Source organism: Sminthopsis crassicaudata, chromosome 5 (genome assembly GCF_048593235.1).
Source record: "Sminthopsis crassicaudata isolate SCR6 chromosome 5, ASM4859323v1, whole genome shotgun sequence".
NCBI classification, from domain to species: Eukaryota; Metazoa; Chordata; class Mammalia; order Dasyuromorphia; family Dasyuridae; genus Sminthopsis; species Sminthopsis crassicaudata.
Window position 1 is genome coordinate 300,185,145 of NC_133621.1, and position 23,367 is coordinate 300,208,511.

General features: G+C 45.7%; 1 protein-coding gene across 1 annotated transcript in view; it reads right to left on the minus strand.

Annotated features, from left to right (window-relative positions):
- Positions 1 to 22,507, minus strand: part of NPTXR (neuronal pentraxin receptor) — a 39,466-nt gene extending 16,959 nt beyond the window's left edge. The window contains 5 exon segments of the mRNA XM_074269658.1: positions 192 to 417; positions 21,304 to 21,432; positions 21,434 to 21,826; positions 21,828 to 22,204; positions 22,390 to 22,507. Of these exon segments, the coding sequence (XP_074125759.1) occupies positions 192 to 417; positions 21,304 to 21,432; positions 21,434 to 21,826; positions 21,828 to 22,204; positions 22,390 to 22,507 (1,243 nt within the window).
- Positions 22,508 to 23,367: the final 860 nt, after the last annotated feature.

Below are 23,367 nucleotides of genomic sequence, written 5' to 3' on the forward strand. Positions count from 1 at the left end.
AACATGGCAGGCACTCTCTCAGTCTCTGTTGAATAAATGAATAGAACCATAACCTTTGCCAGCTCTGCTTTGCTCCTGATTTCCAACATTCCCATGCCAGCCTACAGAGACCTAAGCAGCCTGGGACAAAGCTTGTGCTTGCCACCCTCTGCCACCAAACCCTGTCCTTGGTAGTTCCCCTCCAGTCTCACCGTGTTCCAGCTCTGCCACCCGATCCTGCAAAGCGTTCAGCTCCTTTTCTACTGCTTGTTGCTGTTTGTGGTTGCTGCTGCTCAAAGATGAGCGCTCCTTCTCCAGAGCCATGACCTTGGACAGCAACTGAGCCTCCAAGGTTTCCATTTGGGTGTGGAGGGGGTCCTGAGGCGGAAGGGGCCGGGCTGTGGTGGCTGACACGTTCCCATGGACTGGCAGTTCCTGCTATATGGGAGGAGAAAGAAGGAGGGGGGAAGTTGTCGAGAACCCACTTAGGACCACTTGGAGAACTGACACCACCAGCACCCCTCCTCCCCCATCATCATCATCATCACTCATTTTTTACCAATTTGCAAAACATTTTATCCTCAGTTAGTGGTACAGTGTATATACAGCCTCATCCCTTCAGTCAGAAAGTCAACAAAAATGGGAGTAATGATAGCACCTCCCTCCCCAGAGCTGTGAGGATCAAATGAGATTAGTTGTAAAGTGCTTTCAATAGTATAGAATTGCTAGCTCTTATTAACATTATTTTATCCCCACTATACTTCTGTGTGGTAGGTTGCTATTATTCTATTATGATATATATCATAGTTATATTATGATACCTATATGTCATGAGTTGCATTCTTGCAGTGTCTTTTAAAACACTTTTATGGATATCTTTTGATTTTACACCATCATTATTTCCTGCCTATATCATTTAACTGTCCCTTATATGAAAAAATAAAGAAGAAAGGCGGGGGAGTAATTTTTCAAAACTATACAGTGTTTCATACCCATAGCTCTCACCCTCTATTCCAGTATTTTTTTTTCTTTCTATCTCTTCCAAATCCCTTTCACAGATACTTGAGCTCTGCAAGAATTCCTGTGAGGTAGATGGCTTAGGGAAGATTTCCTCCTTTTTACAGATGAGCAAACTAAGGTTGGGAAACCAAAATAATTTGTCCAAGATGGCTCAGAGAGGGCAAAACCCAGCCCAGAGGTCAATTTCCTCTGAAGCTTTCTCTCCCTACTCATTTTCCTCTCTCCCTCCCTTCCCCTTCCTTTCCTTTTATCCCCCTTCATCCTCTTCTCTCTCATCCCCTCTTCTCTCCCACTCTCTCCCTCCCACTTTCTGTTCCTCTCTCTCTCTGCTGCTCCCTCTTCCCCTTTACTTTTACCGCTCCTCCCTCTACCCCTCTTCTTTTCTTCCCTTTCCCTCCCCTTTCCTTCCCTCCATGATTTCTTCCTCTGTTTGAGGGCATAGAAGGCTCATTATCAGCCAGAATCATTAAGAGGATGCTTAATAATTTAGCACACTTCTCAGAGACTAAGAAATCCTTTCTGTGTCTTTCCAGCCTTCTTTCCCTCCCCCCACTCCCCATGGGTCCTATGTACTTTCTGGTCCCCAATTTATTCCTAGTTCCCAGCAAGCTGATAGAACTGACATCACTCCAGTAATTCTGACCAGCTGGTGTCTACCCAGCCTAGCATGGTGGATGGAGGCTATTGTCCCAGCTCCAGCCTTGGGATCACATGGGAGACCCAGAACTGAAGGCGGGAGGGAGGATGGCACACAGGGCAGCAAGCTGACTTCTTTCTCCTTTGTGATGCCAAGAATAGACTAAGGGAGGAGAAAATGAGAAAGAGAGCATGAAATTTGCCTCTTGCTCAGGCAGAATTCAGAGCTCTCTCTACTGGTGGCCATTAAAGTAAATAAACAAGCAAAAATACACTCCGACAGGAGCAAGACTAGATCCCAAAGGACAAGGTTCTAGGCATGGTTCCATGGGGACTGAAAATCTCAAATTGTTGTATTTGAAGGCAAAAAATTCAAAGTCTGGCTCCCTGGACACAGGAAGTTGGGGCAGGGAATGTGGAGAGTTCATTTCATTAACTAGAGGCAGTAAAATAGAAAGTGATCTAGGAGAAGGGTTAGTAAATCTGAATAAATTTACCTTTCCAAGTCATAATTTACTGTGATATCTTGGGCAAATCATCCCACTTCCTATCTGTGAAATGGTCATAAGATTCCCTCCCCTGCCTCCTTCTCAAGGATAATATGGATGGGGGGAGAGAATAATGGTAGAATCAAACATGTGAATATGGGAGGACATGAGAAGCTAGGGGGTTATTTAGGACCTAAACCTAGACCTAAAGGGAACCTCAGAGTTTCCTGTTTCAATCCCACTCCCCACCCCAATTTTACAGAAAATGAAGGAAACTGAGGTCTGGATCTCAAAGATATCAAAGGAAAAGGACCTATTTGTACAAAATTTATAGCAGCTCTTTTGTTAAGCTAAGTTAAGCTAAGAATTGGAAATAGAGGGAATGCCCATCAATTGGGGAATGGCTGAAGAAATGATGGTTTGTAAATGTGATGGATTATTATTGTGCCATCAGAAATTACAAACAGTAATTTTATAATTAAAAACCCAAAAAGGTTTTTGTGAACTGATGCAAAGTGAAGTGAGCAGGACATCGTACACAATAATAGCAACATTATAACAGCGACCAACTATGGAAGACATCTATTCTGATTCAAGATAATTTCAAAGGATCTCCGATGAAACAGACTATCCACCTCCAGAGAGAAATTATGAACTTTGAATGCAGTTTGAAGTAGACTTTTAAAATTCTCTTTTTTGCAACATAGCCGATGTGGAAATATATTTTGCATTTTCCAACAAATAATTGATATGATATCGCTTACCTCCTCAGTGGATAGGAGAGGGGCAGGAGGGAGAGAGATAATTTGCAATTCAATACTTTTAAAAATTAATGCTAAAAAGAAATTAATTAAAAAAACAGCTTCTACTGGTTCACATGTACAGATGTTCACCATTTTGTGCAAAAAGCACATTCCTGAAAATATCGTGTGAACCAAACCTGCTTCAAAGGCACGTTGAAGGCATGGGATCTTAGAACTGGAGAATCCTAGAGTTGGAAGGGACCTCCGAACCCATCTGGTTTAATCCCTATTTTTAGGTATGCAGCAAGAATTCTCTTTATAGTAACCTTGACAGAAGGACTGATCTGGCCATTCTCTGAACATCTCCAGAGATGGAGAGCTCATTATTTTCACAAGTTAAAGCTATTACAATATGAACTGACTTCAACAGTTGGAAAGATTCTGTTAATATTATATTTCTTTGTCACTTCCTCCCTCCCTTTTCCTCCCCATCCCCTTCTCAGATGACCATCCATCTACTCTGTATACACCCTGTATATACATGTACTTGTCCTTTTTCAGGAAGGCTGTGAGCTTCTTGAGAACAGACACCATTTTTTTTGGTCTTTCTTTATATCCCAACACTCAGCACAGTGCCTGATATACAGTAGGTATTTAATAAATTGTTTTATCTATCCAGAATTTAAACTCTCGGGATATCGTGTAAATAGTGAATGACTGAACAAGTTATGAATGTGATGGAATACTATGGTGTTGAAAGAAATAATGAAGAGGAAGGTTTCAGAGAAACCTGGGAGGACGTATGATCTGATACAGAATGAAAGGAGATACAAGAGAACAATTTCCCTAATAACAGCAACATTATAAAGATCAACAACTTTGAAAGACAACAGTTGATGCAATGCCCAACCAGAATTCCAGAGAACAGACAATGAAGTTTGTTTCCTACCTCTTGACATGAAAACAGGCTATAGAATGAAACATTTTTTGTACATGGTCAATGAGGGACCAATTTATTTTGCTTGTCTATGCAGTTTCATATACGGGTTTTATTTTCCTTTTCTAATGAGAAGGGAGAAGGTGAGAAGAGAAAAAATGAATGCTTGTTAATTGAAAAAAATGTTTAAGGCTATAAGCTCCATGAGATAGAAGCTTTCATCTTATATTAATATCCACAGAGCCTAGCACAGTAGTTGGAATAATTATTTTTTCTCCAAAACTTGTGCTAGCCTTAAGAATTAAAGAAAACTCTCTTCTAATTCTCCTATTTCTTCCCCCCTACTTAGTAGTATTTTTTTCTCATTACATGTTAAGATAAACATTCACTTTTGTAAGATTTTGAGTTCCAAGTTTTTCTCCCTCCTCCTCTCTTCAAGTCAGCAAACAATCTGATATATGTTACATGTGTAACATATAACATATGTAAATCACATTTCCACATTAGTCGTGTTGTGAAAGAACAAAAAGAGAAAGCCATGAGAAAGAAAAGACAAAAAAAAAAAAAGATTGAAAATAGCATGTTTCATGAGGCATCTAGATGGTGCAATGGATAGAGCACCAGCCCTGAAGTCAGAAGGACCTGAGTTCAATTTGACATCAGACATTTAACATTTCCTAGTTGTGTGACCCTAGGCAAGGCACTTACCCCAATTGCCTCAGCAAAAAAAAATAATAAAATAACAATAATAGCATGCTTCAATCTGTATTGAGACTCCATAATAATTTTGCTGGATGAAGATAGCATTTTACATCATGAGTCTCTTGGAATTGTCTTTGATTATTGCATTGATGAGAAGAGATAAGTCAATTATGGTTGATCATTGCACAGTAACAGCAATGTTACTCTGTAGAAGGTTCTCTGGTTTTGTTCACTTCTCTCAGCATCATTTCATGTAAGTCTTTCCAGGCTTTTCTGAAAGCCACCTGCTCATCATTTTTTATAGCGTAATAGTATTCTATTTCATTCACACACTACAACTTATTCAACCATCCCCCAACCAATAAGCATTCCCTCATTTCCTGATTCTTTGCCACCACAAACAGAAGAGCTATAAATATTTTTGTATATGTGGGTCTTTTCTCCTTTTTTGGATCTCTTTGTGGTATAGATCTAGCAGTTGTATTGCTGGATCAAAGAGTACACTCATTTTTATACTTTTGAGAATAGCTCCAAATTGCTTTCCAGAATGGTCAGATCAATACACAACTCCACCAACAATGCATTAGTGCTCCACTTGTCCCATATCTTCTTCATTTATCATCATCCTTGTCATATTTGCCAAACGGATAATTGTGAGGTAATGTCTAGAATTGCTTTAATTTACATTTCTTTAGTCAATAGTGATTTAGAACATTTTTTTCATAGGACTATCGATACCTTGAACTTCTTCATCTGAAAACTGCCTGTCCAAATCTTCTGGCCATTTATCAATTGAGGAATGACTTATATTCTGATAAATTTGACTCACTTCTCTAAATAGTTGAGCAATGAGACTTTTATCAGAAACACAGATTGTAAAAAAAAAAATCTTTTTTTCTGGCTTTCTGCATTCCTAATACTGGTTACATTGACTTAGTAAAAAAAAAAAAAACTTTTTAATATAATCAAAATTATTCATTTTTCATTTTATAATGTTCTCTATTTCTTATTTGATCATAAAAATATCCCTTCTCCTTAGATTTGACAGGTAAACTATTCCTTGCTCTCCTAATTTGCTTTTAGTATCACTCTTTATGTCTAAATCATGTAATTATTTCAACCTTATCTTGGTATATAGTGAGATGTTAGTCTGTACTTAGTTTCTGCCATACTATTTTCCAGTTTTCCCCAGTTTTGTCAAATAATGAGTTCTAATTCTAAAAGCTGGAGCCATTGGGTTTATCAAACAGTAGATTACTATACTTATTGATTACTTTATCTTGTGTACTTAACCTATTCCATCGATCCTTCACTCTGTTTCTTAGCCAGTATCAAATAGTTTTGAAGATTGCTACTTTATAATAAAGTTTTAGGTCTGGCATTTTTTTTCATTAATATCCTTAATATTCTTGACTTTTTGTTCTTCAAGATAAATTTTGTCATATTTTTCTAGCTCTACAGAAAGAGTAATTAGATTGGGACGGCTCTGCAATCCCCCTATTTCTTAATGGGGAGAGGGGAAAAGTTCTTCTCTTTCTTCTTCCTCTACACCCAACGATGATTCCTGTCTTCTCTCATTTGACAATTCTAAGCTAAATCAATTTTTAAAAGTTATTGGATTAGTAGATCTGCCTAACATCCTTATTCATTGCTATAAAAAACTTAATGATATGTACCCTCATGTGAAGGGAGGGACATAATTCTACAATGGAAGTATAGAACATAAAAGGCGCTCCCCTTAGCCTAATAGCAGGTAATTTTTAGCTTAGCTAATTATCATGGTTAGCTCAATGTTAAGCCCTGTTTCTAGTTAATATTTCTTCACAAATGCTGTCAATGACACTGTAAATTCAGTGCCCTGAGGAAGGAGTCCCAGGTGTCCCACTCCAGTTACAGTTCTTCCCTCAGACCTCACACAGTGCTTTGTTTGGATCTCTCTGGTACTTGGATTGTAATACCCAGAAGTATATATTCTCAAAGCTAGAAAGGACCTTTAGGGTCTTCTAGTATATCTACTTTTTTTTTTTTTAACTGAGGCAATTGGGGTTAAGTGACTTGCCCAGGGTCACACAGCTGGGAAATGTTAAGTGTCTGAGATCAGATTTGAACTCAGGGCCTCCTGATTTCAGGGTTGGTGCTCTATCCACTGCACCTCCTAGCTGCCCCTCTACTTCTTTTTATAGATAAGGAGACTGAGCTAGGATTTGAAGCCAGGTCCTTTGACTCCAAAATCCCGGACATGTCACATTTTGCTGCAATGTTCCAATAGTAGGTATTTATGAACTCAGTGGCTAACAAATAGCCTTTGAAAGTTGCTAAATAAAAAAAAAATCAGTCCTCCAGCAGCCATCCTAGTGATGAACCTCTCTATACAAAGCCAGATGGGGCATGAGATAACATCCATCTATAGATGGCTCATCCTAGGCTCATCCCTTCAGTCTCTCCTTCCAGTAACCAGTCACCTGATTTTTTCCCTACAAGTCATTTACCTGTTAACTGAGAGGGTTTGGGATGAATGACCCTGAGGTCCTTTCTATAGTTAGGGTCATGAGCCAGTTATCCTCTATGAGAAGAATCTCTCCACCAATGCAGATTGAACCCCATCCTTGCTTACCCATCACTCATAGCATTCATCCATGACTTTGTCCCATGATATCACTACTAATAATAGCTTACCTTTATATAACATTTTGCTATTACAAAGTGTGCTATATAAATGTCAATTATTAGCATGACTATTAGTCTCATGCTGATAATATAAACAGCAGAGGCTCTGGGGTAGGAATGGGGGGAGAAAAGGAAGCTGACTGGAACATACCCTGCCCTCAGCTGTGGGAAACTGAGGCAGAAGCTCCTGGGTTCTTGGGATCAATCCCCCTGAGACCCTAGTCCCTTTCTGAGAGAATGTGGCTAATACCTGTTGCAGCTTCCTGTTTAGAGCAACTATTTAGAACAGGGTTCTTTAATCTGGAGTTCATGGATGGATTTAAGGGGACCCCTGAAGTAGGATAGAAAAAATACTTTTGAATTTTCACTAGCCTCTAATTGAAATTTAGTATTTCTTCCGATTATGAATGTTGGTAACAAACCAAAGTAGCAATGCCTAGGATTTTGCCACTGAGAGAAACCACAGCTCTTTTCAGGTCATTTTATAGCTGTTGCCGATATCTCGGAATATCACTTAGGTTAATGCCAGCACTACTTTGAAATGAGTATGAATTAATTATGAAACTCTCTGGTCAATTACATTTGTTTTTTAAAAAAATATTTCAGTGTATTTTGATGTAATCAGTTTTCTCTGTTTTCTAATGTATTTTATGTATTTTGATGTAATCAATTTTCTCTGTAATCTGATATATTTTATTTTATGTATTTTACATATTTTGATGTAATTGATTTTCTCTGTAATCTGATATATTTTATTTTATGCACTTAAAAACACAGTTCTGGGAAGGACTCTATAGGCTTTCCCAGACTGACTGCCGGAATTGGGATCCAGAATCTGAAAGAATTAAGAATCTCTGGGTCACCAAATTATCTCTAAGATTCCTTCCTGTATTCTAAGGATCTTCCAGCTCAGAATTCTAAGATCAAATAAAATGATATTCGTAAAGTGTTCAGCACAGTGCCTGACACAGAGTAGGCCCTTGATAAATTCTTATTCCCTTGCCTTCTCTAAGGGCCCTTCCATTTTTTATATTCTCTATGAGATTAAAGGACTCTGAGCTGAAAGGGAATCTTGTTGTTTTCCATCTGCCAGCCAGCTTGAAAGAATCAAACAATTGATAAGTGCATTGGAGAAGGTGAATATGTGAGGACCAAGGGTGAAGAAGCCATTTCTTTTTTTTTTCCCCCTGGTTTTTCATAATAATATATTTTTTAAAATTTTTGAAATGTATGCAAAGACATTCACTCTTGCAAAACCTTGTGTTCCAAAATTTTCCCCCTCCCTTAGACAGCAAAGAATCCAATATATGTTAAACATGTACAATGAAGAATATATGAGTAATCAGGGAAGGCTTCCTGGAGGAGAGGTAGAAAGGCAGGGCAGGAATTGAGCAGAGAAGCATGGAAAGCTAGGGGAGAAGAGGATAAGCATTCTGATTTTTGAAACAAGGTGAGCAAAAGCAAAGAAATATCAGCTATATCTAGCAAGGCAACACGAGTAGTTTACTGCAATAATAATCAAAGCACTTTCATAGAAATGATCTTGAGAGATCTCACAGAGAAATGAATGCAACAGTTTTTGTAAGACTGAGATCCACCCTGGGTTTCACTTTGCTTGAACCAGATCCCCCTCCCATTTGAAGCCAAGACTGATCATTGCCCAAGCTTGGCTGGAAGCATGGTCACTATGAGTCTCAGTCAAATCCCCAGTTTGGGGAGGGAAAAGCCCATAATGCACTTTGATTGGCAAAGGTGCAGAGATGGCTCAGCATTTGCTGTTGGGGATGTGTTGGGCTTGTGAAGTCTATTAATTTCCCTCCTGAGACCCTGTCTGCTGCATCCATTGATCTGGAAACCTCACCTACCTTGCTGCATGCTGATGGCTACAGAACACTTATTTCACTTCTGAGCTCCAGACAACTCTGCCAATTCCCCATAATTCCTCTGCCTGGTCCTCTTTCTAGAAACTCAGGCTCAGGATGCAGACACTCAGCCTCTAAAAAGACTGAGACTGAATGTGGATCGCCACATCATATTTTCACCTTTTTATTGTTATTGTTGTTTGCTTGTTTTTTATTTCTCATTTTCCCCCTTTTTGATCTGATTTTTCTTGCACAGCATGATAAATGTGGAAATACGTTTAGAAGAATTGCACATATTTAACCCATAGTGGGTGATTTACTGTTTAGAGAAGGGAGGGAAGTGAGAAGGAAGGGAGAAACATTTGTAACACAAGGTTTTGCAAGGGTGAGTGTTGACAATTATCTTTGCATATATATATATATATGCATATATATATATATATATATATATATATATATGTATGACTTTTTTTTTTTTGGCTGAGACAATTGGGGTTAAGTGACTTGCCCACAGTCACACAGCCAGGAAGCATTGTATCTGAGGCCAAATTTGAACTTCGGGACTGGTATTCTATCCACTGTGCCATCTAGCTGCCCCTCTTTGCATATATTTTGAAAAATAAAAAGCTATTATTATTTTTTAAAAGAAAAAAAAAACTATTTATTCTTAAAAAAGAAACCCAGACTCTTAGCTGCTTCCTAAACCACCCTACTGATATAGAGGTTGGATTTGAGCCCTGCCTTAGACATTGTGTGATTCTGGACAGAAGTGACTGTATTTCTCATTTCTTTCATCTATAAAATGAAATAAAATCCCCATATTACTGGCTCCATACAGTGCAGACCGGCTGTGAGGAGATGGATGTCCCAAAAATCCTGGTGTAGTTTAAGCTACTAAAGATTGTGCTTATGTCTCTCGTGTTCGAAGACTCCTGCATTTAAACTGGACTAGAGTTTTCCAAGGGGGTTTTAGCTATACTATAGACAGTTTTATAAATGAACATTTTAGGTGCTACTGAACTGCCCAACACTGAGGTTCATTCTAAACTCTATCTAGGTGCCAATGCTCCATGTTATCAATGCCATCTCAGCTCTGAATTTGTGTGTTCTAATAGGTTTTTTTTTTTTTTTCAGCTCAGTTTATAATATCCTTCTCAACTCTGACATTCCCTTTTTAGGGTCTCCTAAGTATCCTCTGACATCTGACATCCCTGTTCTAGGCTCCCTCCCAGCTTTGACATCCTTGTTCTAGGCTCCCTCCCAGTTTTGACATTCCTGTTCTAGGCTCCCTCCCAGCTCTGACAATCTGTGGTTCCACTATCTCTCTCAAGGCTTACCAGAGTGTATGTTCACATAAGAGCTCTACAAACACAGCCTCTCCCTGTTGACACCCATAGCCCAGCTCTTTCCTCTCTAGCACACCTCCCATCACTCTACTCTCACTTATGGGGAGACAAAGAGTTAGGCAGAGTTTCCTGGAGTCCTGACTGTTCTGGAGATGGCCCCTTTGTCCCTACCACCTGCCAAGGTGGGCTGAGGGGATCTGTTTGAGGAGGAGGAGGGAATGAGGGTTAGGGCAGCCAGAGGCAGGAAGCATTTGGCCAAACCAGCCTGGGAAGGCCAGTTTATCAGATCCCATTCCCCTGATTGGGAATCTGGAACATGGCACGAGACCTCTCCCTCACCCCCTGCCAACTTCCCCAGCTGCCATCCCAGTCTGATGCTCACCAGGGTGGGGAACTGACTGTCTTCCAGAAGAGCCCACTCAGAGTTTATGAAAAGATGAGAGGGGGTGGATGGAGAGGAAGGGAGGAGGGAAAAAAGCAACACTTTCTCACCACTCACCTACTAATGGATTGAAAATCTGTCTCTGCTTGGCTTCTTCCCGAACTCCTCCTCCTCCTCTTCTTCCTCCTCCTCCTCCTCCCAGCCTTCCCTCTTCCCTCTCCCCACCTTTTCCCCCTCCCCCAATGTTTATCACAGCCCAGAATATGGGAGGCTCCTTCCTGTATATGGCCAAGCTTGGAGTTGAGAGACTTGGGAACAATGGGTCACATCTCCAGATCTCCAGTGATCTTATCAGTCACCTGGACCTCAGTTTCTTCAATTGTAAAATAATCGAATTGGACTAGATCAGGGGTTCTTAACGTGGGTTTCACAGACAGTGGATAGACTTCAGGAGGTCTATGAACTTGGAAGGAAAAAAAAATTACACCTGATTTCCATAACTGAAATTTAATCTTTCTATTATGTATGTAGGCAACCACAGGATTCTGAGAAGGGGTCTCAGGCTTCTCTATTCTGGCTGCCCAAAGCCTGATTAAGAGTCCCTGAAGAATAAATACTAGATGTTCACTGAGATTTCTCACAGCTCTCCACCTAGTATTTTCTGATCAGATGATTTGAAAAGAAGAGGTCTGAGTTAGTACCCTAGCCTTGACATGTCTTAGCTGGCAACCAGAGGCGTGCTACTTTACTGATCTGTACCTCAGTTTCCTCATCTGCAAAATGGGAATAATAAACCTTGGAGCCCTTGAAGCACTATTGAAATAGGGGTGGAGATATTGTGTTGGTCCTGTCATTATTGTTTGCAGTTTCTTTAGCTGTACAAATAAGAACTGGATTAAGGGATCATCTGTGAGTCAGTGTGGGAGGCAGGAAGGTAGCCCAAAGACAAGAGAAAATTAGAATTAAAAAAAGACTAGATGTACACCAGCTACAGTGATGAAGAGGAAATAAAAGGGAGGTGACGTGTGAGCGAGTGAAAAGGCGATGGTTGTCCCAGAGAGCAGATAATAAAACCACAGCCCCTGCTCTTAGCAGAAGGAGTTCCCGAGGGTGGGAAGCCATACACAAGGTCGCACAGGCTCAGATTGTGCAGTGTGGTTTCGCTTGTTGTTTTACTTTGTTACTGGGAAGAGTTCAGTCTGGAAGAAGGAAAGGGAAGATTGGGTTTCCGGGAATGATAATGATCTAAGAACAAAAAGGGATCAATAAAATGTAATTTTAAAAATGGAAGCAGAGGGAAGAAATGGGAGACGAGGAGAAGAGCTGAATTTAAACTGGTATGGATTTAATACTGAAGCTGGACACAGCTGTAGCAGATCCTTCCCTGTTCTTACCTGCTCTGATTTAAAACTCCAGCCCTCTCCTTTTACCCACCTCCAAGATCTGACATTCAATGCTCTAAAACAGTACTGTCAAATGCAAATAGACAGATCCCAGCAAGCTGTGTGTTGATTTAGACAACCTCAAATTAATATTATCTGTCTTATATTTTTATTTATTTTCTTAAACATTTCCCAATTACATTTGAATTTGACTCAGCTCAGTTTGACCCCCTTGCTCCAGGGCACCTCTCAATTTTGACATTCAACACTCTAGGACAGTTCTCCTATCCCCATCCCTATCTCTGAGATTCTAAGGTCTCTTCCAACTCTAATATTCTTTGTTCTGACATCCTTTGTTCCAAGACCCCTCCCAGTCTGACATTCCCTGTTCTAAGCTTACTCCCAGCCTTGATAGCCCCTGTTCTAGGACCCCTCCCAGTTCCGACACTCCCTGTTCTAAGGTATATCCAATTCTGATATCCCTTGCTCTAAGACAATCCTTCCCCCCCAACTCTGACTTTCTTTGCTCTAAAACCCCTCCCAGCCCTGATCTTCCCTGTTCTAAGGCCCCTTCTACAATCCCATGATCTTACACATAAGACCTTTGGCCAGAAAGGACAGTTGTTCTTATTCCTGTTTTACAGAGATAAGAAACTGAGGCTAAGAAGGGTGAATACCTTACTTGCCCAAATGGTCATTAAGCACATCCGGGACTTTCAAGGTCAATAACCCAAAGGGGCTGCTTCTTAAGGTAGTGATCTCTCTATCCCTGGAAGTGTCTGAGTGGCTAATGGATATACCCCATGGGTAAGCCTGCAATTCCTGCTCAGTTACAGGTTGGACTCGATATCCTCCAAGGTTCCTCCTTCCAACTTGAGCAGTGTTGATTCTCGGATGCTTTTAGGCACTTGGCTGGCTGCCCTTCCATTCTTTACTAGTCTGTACTCACTGACCTCCCCTGGCAGAAGCCCTGGACTGGAGATTTTTCTAAGACAAATAGAGCCCTTGGGACCAGATTGTAGTGAATAAGAGAGAGAAGGGCGAGCAGCAGCAGCAGCTTCCCACGGTACTTCCAAGCTCTTCCTTCCCAACTGCTCTGGGAGCCAGGGAGAACAAATCTTTGTAACTTTCTTTTACAGATGAGGATACTGACCCAGGGCTTCCCGGTCCCAGTTCTTTCAGCACCAAGCTTCCAGATTTAGAAACAAAGGATGCCAGAGATGGGAGGAAATTTGGAAACCATAAAGTACAACCCCTTCGTTCTATAGGGGAAAGGTCTGAGGCCCAGATTGGAGAAACAACGTTCTTTGTTTCTAGTCTCCTCACATCCAAGATGGATGTTCTCCGGAAGTTATAGGGAGATTCACCATGTTCAGATCAAATCCATAGATTGAAAAGGGATCTCAGGGGTCATCTAATTTAACCTCCTAATTTTACAGAGAGAAACTAGGCCTTCAAAATGAAGTGACTAAGCCACTGAGAGTAGAACCAGGAGCAATCAATGGAAGTCACAAAGTGGAACATTTGGGAGTGGGGTAGGCAAGGGATCTCAGGGGTCATTTAACTTCCCAATTTTACAGATGGGAAAACTGAGGCCTTAAAAATGAAGTGACTGGGGGCAGCTAGGTGGTGCAGTGGATAAAGCACCAGCCTTGAATTCAGAAGGACCCAAATTCAAATCTGATCTCAAACACTTAACACTTCCTAGCTGTGTGACCCTGGGCAAGTAACTTAACCTCAGCCTCAGGGGAAAAAAAAAAAAAAAAGAAAAGAAAAAAAAAAATGAAGTGATTAAGCCTCTGAGAGTAGAACTAGGAGCAATCAATGGAAGTGGAAAATTTGGGAGTAGTATAGGCAAGGGTGTGCTCATAGGCTAACAAGTGACTCTCAAAAATGTGTCCATGACACACTTTGGGGGGGCGTTCTTTTATTACTTTTATTGTCAGTGATACAAAACTGCAAATTATTATGCATAGCTTGCTATTCTTAAATATCTAATAAAGTTCTTATATAACTTTAAAAAACAGAAAATGAAATGACTTGCTCAAGATCACACAGGGGGAAAGTAACACTCAGGTATTTAAATCCAGATCCTTTTACTCCAAACCCAGGTAGTTTTCTCCCTATCGTACAGCATCACCCAGGTCACAGATGCACCTCCTCAAGCTAATCTTGGAAACTCAATACCTCCTTCTCTTTTCCCTTCCATATCTCCCTCCTTTTTCTTTTCCTGCTTGGAAGCTCTGGGCTCCTGGCCTCAATCTAATCAAGGTTGGGAAGGGGGAGGGAGGAAAGGGGAACAAAGAGGGCCAGATTGATTTCCCCTGCCTAGTCACCCAATTCCAATTTGGAACTGTAATTAAAAGAAGATGAATGGGGCCTCTTGGAGCCCAGACCTCACCAGCTCAGGATAAATGGATGGGTGAGAGAGATGGAGCGGCGGGGGTGGTGATGGGGCAGAACGAAGCTGATCCATTAGAGAGGCAGTTACAAGAGCTGCTGAGTCAGGGGCAAAGAGGCCTCAGACATCCCACCCCTCTTGTTCATAGGGGGTTTCATGGAAAACATCAGTCTAAGTTCAGACAACTTCATCATTTTAAAATCATCTAAACCTCAAGAGACCTCAAGAAGGAGAAATCCCTGACTTTATAGACACAGAAAGGGGGATCTCTTAGCACCTTCCCCCACATTTCTCTTTTGTCATTTCCCCTCAATAACTTCCCCAAATCCTCATCCCCAGCCCCTTTAATAAATTACCAAGTTCTAATTTATTCTCAAACTTCCCTCTGTGGCTGCCTCTGGTAAGTCAGAGTTAAAATCACCAGGAAAACAGGTCATGATGCAAGAGGAAGAGAAAGGAGAAGAAAAGAGTCACCAGTCCTGAAATCAGGAGGACTTGAGTTCAAATCTAGCCTTGGACACTTAACACTTCCTAGCTTTGTGACCCTGGGCAAGTCACTTGACCCCAATTGCCTAAGGGGAAAAAAGGGAAAAAAAAGAGGAAGGAAGCATGGATGAGCACCTGCTGGCTATATCCTACAGTGGTCCATATCCACTAGACAGTGTTGGGGAGGTGGTGGTCAAGCCATGGCAACATAGTATAGTGGAGAGAGCATTGGACTTGGAATTAAGAAGGCTTGGATGTTTATTGTGGTCAGTGAGTAACCTCATGCCCTGGGCTTTAGTTTTCTCATCTGTGAAATAAGGATGGTGACGGTCCTAATACCAAATTCTCCCCAAACCATTGTGAATTGCATTTGGCAAAATTAATAAATGTTAACTTTTGTTATTATAGACAGGATCCTAGTGCTGGAAAGAATCTTAGGGAAGACCTGTCCAAGCCTCTTACTTAGAGGCCGATTTGCCAAGGTCACACAGCTTATGAGCAGGAGAGCTGGGAGATGAGCGCAGGTCCTCCAACATTCAGAAATTTCTCCATGTGGTACCTCAACAGACAAGGAAACTGAGGCCAGGGAGTTAAATGGAGAAAGCGAGGATTCAAACCCAGATCTCTCATTTTTTTTTCTTTGTGTTGCTGCCCCCTTGCTCCCTGCTTCAAAATGGGCAAAGGGGATGGAATCCGTCTGTGTCCATCCCCATAGCCATGGCACGGTCCCTTTCCATGAAGTGAGCATTCGTGCAGCCCAGTCCCTGGCTCTGTTTCTTCCCTGGCAACAACCTCCTCCCTTTTTGCAGCAAATTTTAAAAAATAAATCAAAGCAAAATCAATAGATCTCAGAAAAAGCTCCTCTAAATCCCCTTACTGGCCACACTCTTCTTCAGATTTAGCTGAGTGCTGGAAGCCTGGGGGAGAGAAACACCCCTATGATTCGGCCTGTGGCCCCCACGTTATACTGCCCAAGACATACTCAAGGTCAAGAGCCAGGGGATCAGAGGATTCTTATAATCCTAAAATTCAGGATGTCAGGAACACACGAAGTCAGAAGGTGGAGGGCCCCCAAACTCTGCTGAGGAAGCATAGTATAGGAGAAGGATTGGATTTGGAATCAGAGGACCTGAGTTCAAAACCCAGATCTGCTATTTAAGACCTGTCATTTCTCTGGGCCTCAGTTTCCCTATCTATAAAATGAGGGTGGTGGACTCTTGAACCTCTAAGCTCTAGTAAGTGTGGAATGTCAGAGCTGGGGGGCTTAGAACAGGGAATGTCCCAGTTGAGGGAGACCTAGAATAGGAAATGTCAGAGTTAGGAGGGGTCTTAGAACAGAAATCCATCGATCCAGTACTCTGATTTTACAGAGAAGGAAACTGACACCCAAGGAGCAACAGGATCTGCCTAGGATTGCACGGCCATCCTTTCCTATTATATCAGAAAACTTCTGCTGTGATATATTTCTACTGCAATGTCAAAAGTCAGAGAATGGCGAAATCTCAGTGGAGGAAGGGATGCCAGAGGCTCTGATACTGAGCAGGGTTCCCTCAACAACCGAAATCAACAAAGGGCCGTGAGCTCTCCTGGGAAGTCCCTTCTCCTTCAGCTCGGCTACCCAGGAGACCTTCATTCCAGTTCTAGCTCTGTGCCACATTAGTCCATGGGAAAATAAAGTCACTTTTCTCTGAGTCTCAGTTTTAATAATCCCTGCCTTTCCTACCTCAAGAGAGGGGGATGTTATAAGATCAAGCCTGAGGAAATGATCTGTAAGCAACAAAGGGGTGGAAGGGATTGGCATTGTAAATACTGATGATTGCATTACCCAGCATCCCTTTCAGAAGCAGAACTGAGCATATATTCTGGGAGGCAGAGGTGACCAGAGCTTCAGAAAGGAGGTATTGTCTCATGTCAGGGTCCCAGAATTATAGACTTAGGGCTGGAATTAGAATGAGGGGCCGTGGCCCCTCTCACTGAGTCTAATCCTCTCATTTAACACAGAAGGAAATTGGAGAGATTAAGTTATCCTCCCAATTAGTGAGATTCTGAGGCAGATGCACATCCAGGTCTTTCTGATTCTAAGCCTTGTGCACTATACCATGATTCCCAGCCTAGAACCTCTCTGAGTCTAGTCCCTTTCACCCCTATCCAGACACTATAAATCCCAATCTAGAACCTCTCTGGGTCTAATCCTTTTCAGCCCCTATCCAGCCACCATGATTCCCAACCTAGAACATCTCTGAGTCTAGTCTCTTTCACCCCTTATCTAGATACCATGACAGCCCAATCCAGAACATCTCTGGGTGCAGTCCCTTTCATCCTCTATCCAGACACCATGATCCCCAATCTGAGACTTCTTTGGGTCTAGTCCTTTTCAGACAAGGATGCGAATCGTGACACAGAGAGTGGAATCCTAAGCACAGTATATCCCAAGTCCTTGGCATTTTATGGACCAACTCTTCATGCCCTCTCTCCAAGGGTCTTATTCCTGCTTGAGAAGGGAAATGGACTTCAAGGGGGCACCTGGGGTTTCCAGAAAGAAGACCAGATATTGAATCTGAGAACCTAGATTTAAATATTGTCTCTACTACTTGGCACCTGACTGTGTGTTCAATTCTCCTCCCTAGACCTCAGTTTCCTCGTATGCAAAATGAGAAGGCCTCTAAAGCTCCTTTGAGTTCAGTCATCCTTCCAGGTTTCATGAGGATGTGGCCAAATAGGATTTCAGACCCTAGGGGCTTGGGGAAATCCAGGCCAAAGTCTCAGTTTCCAGCATCATCTCTACCTACTCATTTTCTGGTTCTGCCCATTGCTAACGCCCCCACATACAAGACACCTGCCTTGAACTTTCAGGGAGCATCATTACAGGATTGAAAAAGGAAAGAGAGAAGAGTCAAGTCGGGACCGCTCTTGTGGGGAGGTGGCATCGAGGTCCAAGGCTGGCCGAAGTCCGCCGTGACCATCTACCTGAAGTGACACGACATAGGCAGCGGGTCCCGCTGAGAGGGCCTTTCCAAGCCAAAAGCTGGAGGAGTTGCCAAGAGTAGGCTGGGAAGGAAGCCAACCCCTTTCCGGCTCCATTATCTTGGGATGCCCAGGAAGGTAGGAGAGCCAAGCACAACCCACCAGTACCATCTGCATGCTGCATGTGTTGTGTAGAGTGAGGAATAGGAGAAAGAGAGGAAAAAACCCATTCTCTGTCTCCATTTCCTTCCACTTGGGATTTTGGGTGTTGCTCATATTTCCAAAGAGGCATCCAAGTTTTCAATGGTATTCACTCATGTAGGTACTTTGGCAGGACCTGTACTATACAATAATGGAGTAGAAAGCCACTTGCTGAATATACAGAAGCAAAGAAGAGCCCACCTACTCCATCTGGGGACAAAGCCTTTCACTTTACAGTGAGAGAGCTAAGGAGGGGCTGTTTCTAGGTGTTTACACAGCCTGTTCCCCATGCTGAGTCTGGAATGCTCTCTCTCCTTACCTTGAGGAGTCCCTAGCTCCCTGTAAGGTTTGGATCAGGGGCCTGAATAAGGCCCTTTCTCATCCTTCTGTTCTTAATGCTTTTGTGTCCTCCTGCTGCTCTCCCACTTCTTTCTTCTCTTCCTCCTCCTCATCCTTTTCCTCCTCTTCCTCATTCTCTTCCTCCTCCTTCTCCTCCTTTTCTTTCTCCTCCTCTTCCTCATTCTCTTCCTCCTCCTCCTCCTTTTCCTTCTCCTCCTCCTCATTCTCTTCCTCCTCCTTTTCCTCCTCCTCCTCATTCTCTTCCTCCTCTTTCTCCTCTTCCTCATTCTCTTCCTCCTCCTCCTCCTCCTCATTCTCTTCCTCCTCCTTTTCCTTCTCCTCCTTCTCCTCCTTCTCTTCCTCCTCCTCCATATTACTTTGTATCTATATCTACACACAGGAGAATATAAACTTCTGAGGGGCATGGAGATGGCACAGTGGCTAGAGCAGTGGCCCTGAAGTCAGGAAGACCTGAGTTTAAATCCAGGCTCAGACACTTAATACTTATTAGCTAGCATTTGACCCCAATTGCCTCACCTTAAAAAAAAAATAATTAGAATATAATTTCCTGAGGGCAGAGAATGGCTCCCTTTTGTGATTGTATCCCCAGCACCTAGAACAATGTCTGGGACACAGTAGAATGTAAACTCTCACCTATATCGTGTATATCTAATAATATCTAATAAAGCCTTGTTAAATACCAACCTAGTGGGCTTGATTCCTTCCTGTGCTTTCAACTTTAAAGGACCACAGGAAGCACTTAATAATAGTAATCATAATAATAGCTCACATTTTCCCCCTAGGGATTTAAGGTTTGCAAGGCACTTTAAAATGTCATCTCATTGGCTTTTCCCAGCAAGCCTTGGGAGGCCAAGGGACTCTCGCGATTTTCATTTCAGAGGTGAGGAAACTGAGGCAGAAGATTAAGTGCCTTGCCCAGAGGGAGGGAGTATCTGGAAATGCCCAGGTGTTGGGCCCAGGTGCGATGCTGTATCCACTGTGCTACCTTGCTGCGCCGAGCCAGAACCGTTATGTGTTAAAGAGAGCTAAATCGTCTCCCTGCAGAGCTCAGTGCCTCGTACAAAGGAAGAGCTTAATCAATGTTTGTCAGATTCTGAAGCTCGGATTCCCCAGCCGCCGGCCTGCCTATCTCGAAAATTGTAAGGAATTACAGAAGGTTTAAATTGCAGATCTTCTACTTAACCCTGAAGGCGGGGCTTTTTCTCCCCCATTTAATTCGGGGCTTTCTTGACAGGAGGCTGGTGGTTCCAAAAAGTTTACTGAAATGAAACCCAGCCGCACAGATGCAGACTTGGAAGGGACCATTCTGTGCTTCTGAAAGGTGGACACTGACATCCCTAAGGGACTTGCCAGTCAGGAGTGAGATCTGCCTCCTCTGCCTCCAGATCCCATTTCTGATCTTCGAATCCACTCAATTGCAGATCAGAGAAGGCTGGGGGGGAGGGGCCTGGGGGGAGGAGGGCTGAGGGAGGGCTCATGCAACTTTCCATCCCGTAAAGCCAAAAGCTGGCAGGATGCCCCGAACTAGGAGGAAGCCAGTCCGGGTCCCCGCGGCATACAGAGGAGGAAACTGAGGCCCAAGGAGGCAAATGACGTAGTCAGGGTCTCACAGATCGTGCCAGAGCTGAATTCAAAACCTAGGGTTTAGGTTCCCCCGCCCCTTTACCACCATGATAGATCAAGGCAAGGTGGGTGTGTCTCTTCATCAATAACAGGATAATTCATCTATTATTAGAGGCAGTCCGACCTCTCCCGATTGCTGGGAGCTGTCGTTCCGCGCTCTCCATGTAAATGGCAGTTCTTCCCCCTTCATTTCCCTCCTGCGCCGTATTTTTTTTTAAGGGATTCTCTAGACCCGAACCATCTCTCCGCCCCCCCCTCCCCACGAGAGGCCGTACTGGCTGCAGAGAGAAGAAATGGGGAGAGAAGCCCCTCATCCACAGGCAGGAGGCCGGAGCAGCAGCAGCCCCTTGAAATCCGGGCACAGAGCCCAGCGTTTCTCGCTCTTAGCTCCTTCTCCCAGGGGGAGGGAGGGGTAGTGGCTGGCTCTGCGAGCGCTCAACGACCAATGAGGGGCAGATTTCTCATCCGAGCCCCTCTGGGGAACTAGCAGGAACCCCGGTCTGGGACCCTTTGGGGCCGGGCTCCGCCCGATCGGCTCTCCGGAGCAGCCGTCTGTCCGTCTGTCCCCCTGGGGAGGACAAACAGGGCGGGCGGGCGGGAGGGAGGGATGGAGGCTGTCCTTGGGTCTCCTAACAGACTCAGTCCCACCCCAGCTGTGTTCCGGGAGCAGGGCTAGCAGGGGAAGTCCCCGGGCACCCCATGGCCTCCCTCTGGTCCGTGTGGGATCCCGGCTCTCTGAGGATCTAGAGCTAGCCCAGTCCCCCTTCCCCCCATTTTTAAGGAAAGTGAGAGGGAGAGGGGCGTGGGGGGCACTTGGCCAAGGTCACCCAGCGGTGAGAGGGTTCTCTCCCTGCCCTCCACGCAGCCCTCTTTCCACTCCGCACCCCGGGCTCCCTTTGGGCTCCCCATAAACCGGCGCGCTGTGGACACTGCCTGCCCTGCGGGGCTGCGGAGAGAGAGCGCTCTGCAGACCTCGGAGAGCTCCGGCGGCTCCTCGCAGGCGCCTCCTCCCGCTCCGAGTGGGGCTCGGCGCTGGGCGCGGGGGATACAAAGCCGGGAGCGCGCCGGCGGTCGGTGGGTCGCGGGAGCTCCCGCTCGGCGGCCCCGAAGGGGCGGCCGCTCACCTCGATCTTCTCGATCCTGTCCTTGAGGGCGCGCACGGCCTCCTCCAGCTCGCGGACCACGGCCGGGGAGTCCCACGCCGGGCCGTCGCTCATGGTGTCCCTGGCGGCCCGAGGGGCCCCCGCGTCCTGGAAGGGCAGCTGCAAGTCCGCTCTCGCAGCGGCCCAGCTTGCCGGTGAGCTCGCGGATGGCCTCCTGGTCGGCGCGGATCCTCGCCTTCTGCTGCAGCGCCGTCTGCCGCAGCTGCTCCGCCGTGCTCTGGAGGGCCAGCAGCTCCTCCTCGCGCTGCCGCTGCTGCTGCTGCTGCTGTCCCGAGCCCGGCCCGTCGCCCTGCACGGCGGCCCCGTCCGCGGCCGTCGGGCACTCGCTGGCCAGCGGCGTGCACAGGAAGCGGCTGAAGAGCAGCGGGTGCTGCAGCGGCCGGGCGCTGGCCAGCAGCTCGCCGCCGCCGGGCAGGGGCAGCTCGTGGGGCCCGGCCGAGCCTCCGGGCCCGTGCAGCGCGCTCAGGCTCTGCTCCGGCCCGGGGGGCAGCAGCGCCGCGGCCCCCGGCGCTCGAGTCGTTGTCGGCGGCGGCCCCGGAGGGCGCCCGGGCTGGGCTGGCCGCCGGGTGCACGCTGGCGATGATGCACACGATGGCACCGAGGAAGGCCAGCATGCCCGCGGCCAGCAGCACGGCCAGGAACTTCAGGGTGGCGCGGGCGGCGGGGGGGGCCGCACGGCCCCGGACACGCGGGCTGGGGAGGAAGGGGCAGACGGACTCGAGGAGTTCGCCCAGGGGACTGGAAGGAAGCCCGGCACGCGGCTGGAGCTGCTGCTGCTGCTGGTGCCGGGGCCGCCGCGCTCCCGCTCCCGCTCCCGCTCCCGCTCCCGCCGCCGCCGCCGCAGCTCTGAGCCCGGCTCGGGCTCCGGGAGGGAGTGGGAGACTGCGCCGGCCCCGCCCCTCTCCTCCCCGCCCCTCCCCTCCCAGCCCGCTCCCGCCCCGCCGGCCAGGCCCTCCGCCCCACAGCCCGCCCCCCGCCCCGAGCCTCTTGCTCTCTGAAATGGGAGGGGGAACCCCCACCGGAGAAAGGGGGGACAAGCCTCGCTACCCAAGCGCAGCCCCCCCACCCCCCGGCTGCGGGCCACAGGGGGAAAGGTGACATCGAGCCATCTCCGAGCCCTCGGCCGTCCCCCCTCCCCATAATAGTGAGATTTCTTCTGCACCATCACCGCGTCCCTCTCCGTCACCCCGAAAAGAGGAATGAATGGGGGGACCTTCCGAGATTGCTTTGCCCCCAATGCCAGCTCTCCTTTCCCTCCCCGGGGGCTTAGAGCTGCCTTCTCTTGCGTCCATAGATTTAGCATCCGAAAGGGCCGTTAGAGGCCACAAGCCCAAGCTTCTCAACCTGCCGCAAAGAGGGGTTGGCTGGGGGGGGTCTCAGAGCTAAAGCTGCCGACTCCAAGCCCAGTACGCGATCACACCTTCCTCCCCAGTTCCCTCTCTTCTTCCCCTGTGACCACCCCAAAAGGGAGAAGGCGAGGGAGAGGTCTTCAGGGGCCCTTCCCATCCCTGATCCTGGCTCGCCACCTGGCCATAACACAGGGTGTGTGTGGGGGGGGGGGGCAGACGTTCATATAGTCTCAGGGATGCCTTATCTACCCTCTACCCTCACTCCCTGTCCCTAAAAATCGACTTTCATGCATCCTCGAGATCCCTGCTCCCTGCTCCTTCTGGCCAAAAGGATAAGGAAAAGACTGCTGGGCAGGAGAAGAGCTCTTCCTCCACTCTTATTCCAAAATTCGTTTACTGGTGACATCTCTACTGGTCTCCCTGTAGCCTTCCCCAGCACCCACCCTGGCTCTTCCCCAACTTCTCCCCCCACTGCCATGGTACCCAAAGAGCTGGGCCCCAAGCCATAGCTCCACTAATGCCCACGGAGGCTGGCAGGGCTATCACCCTTCTGGGCAAAGAAATGGAGGGCCTCTGGCAATCCTCCCCCAGCCTTCAAGGCCCACATCAATCTCCTGTTTCACTAGGAAGACCTTGACTAACAGAACAATAAAACTTTCCAAGCAGGAAGGGCCCT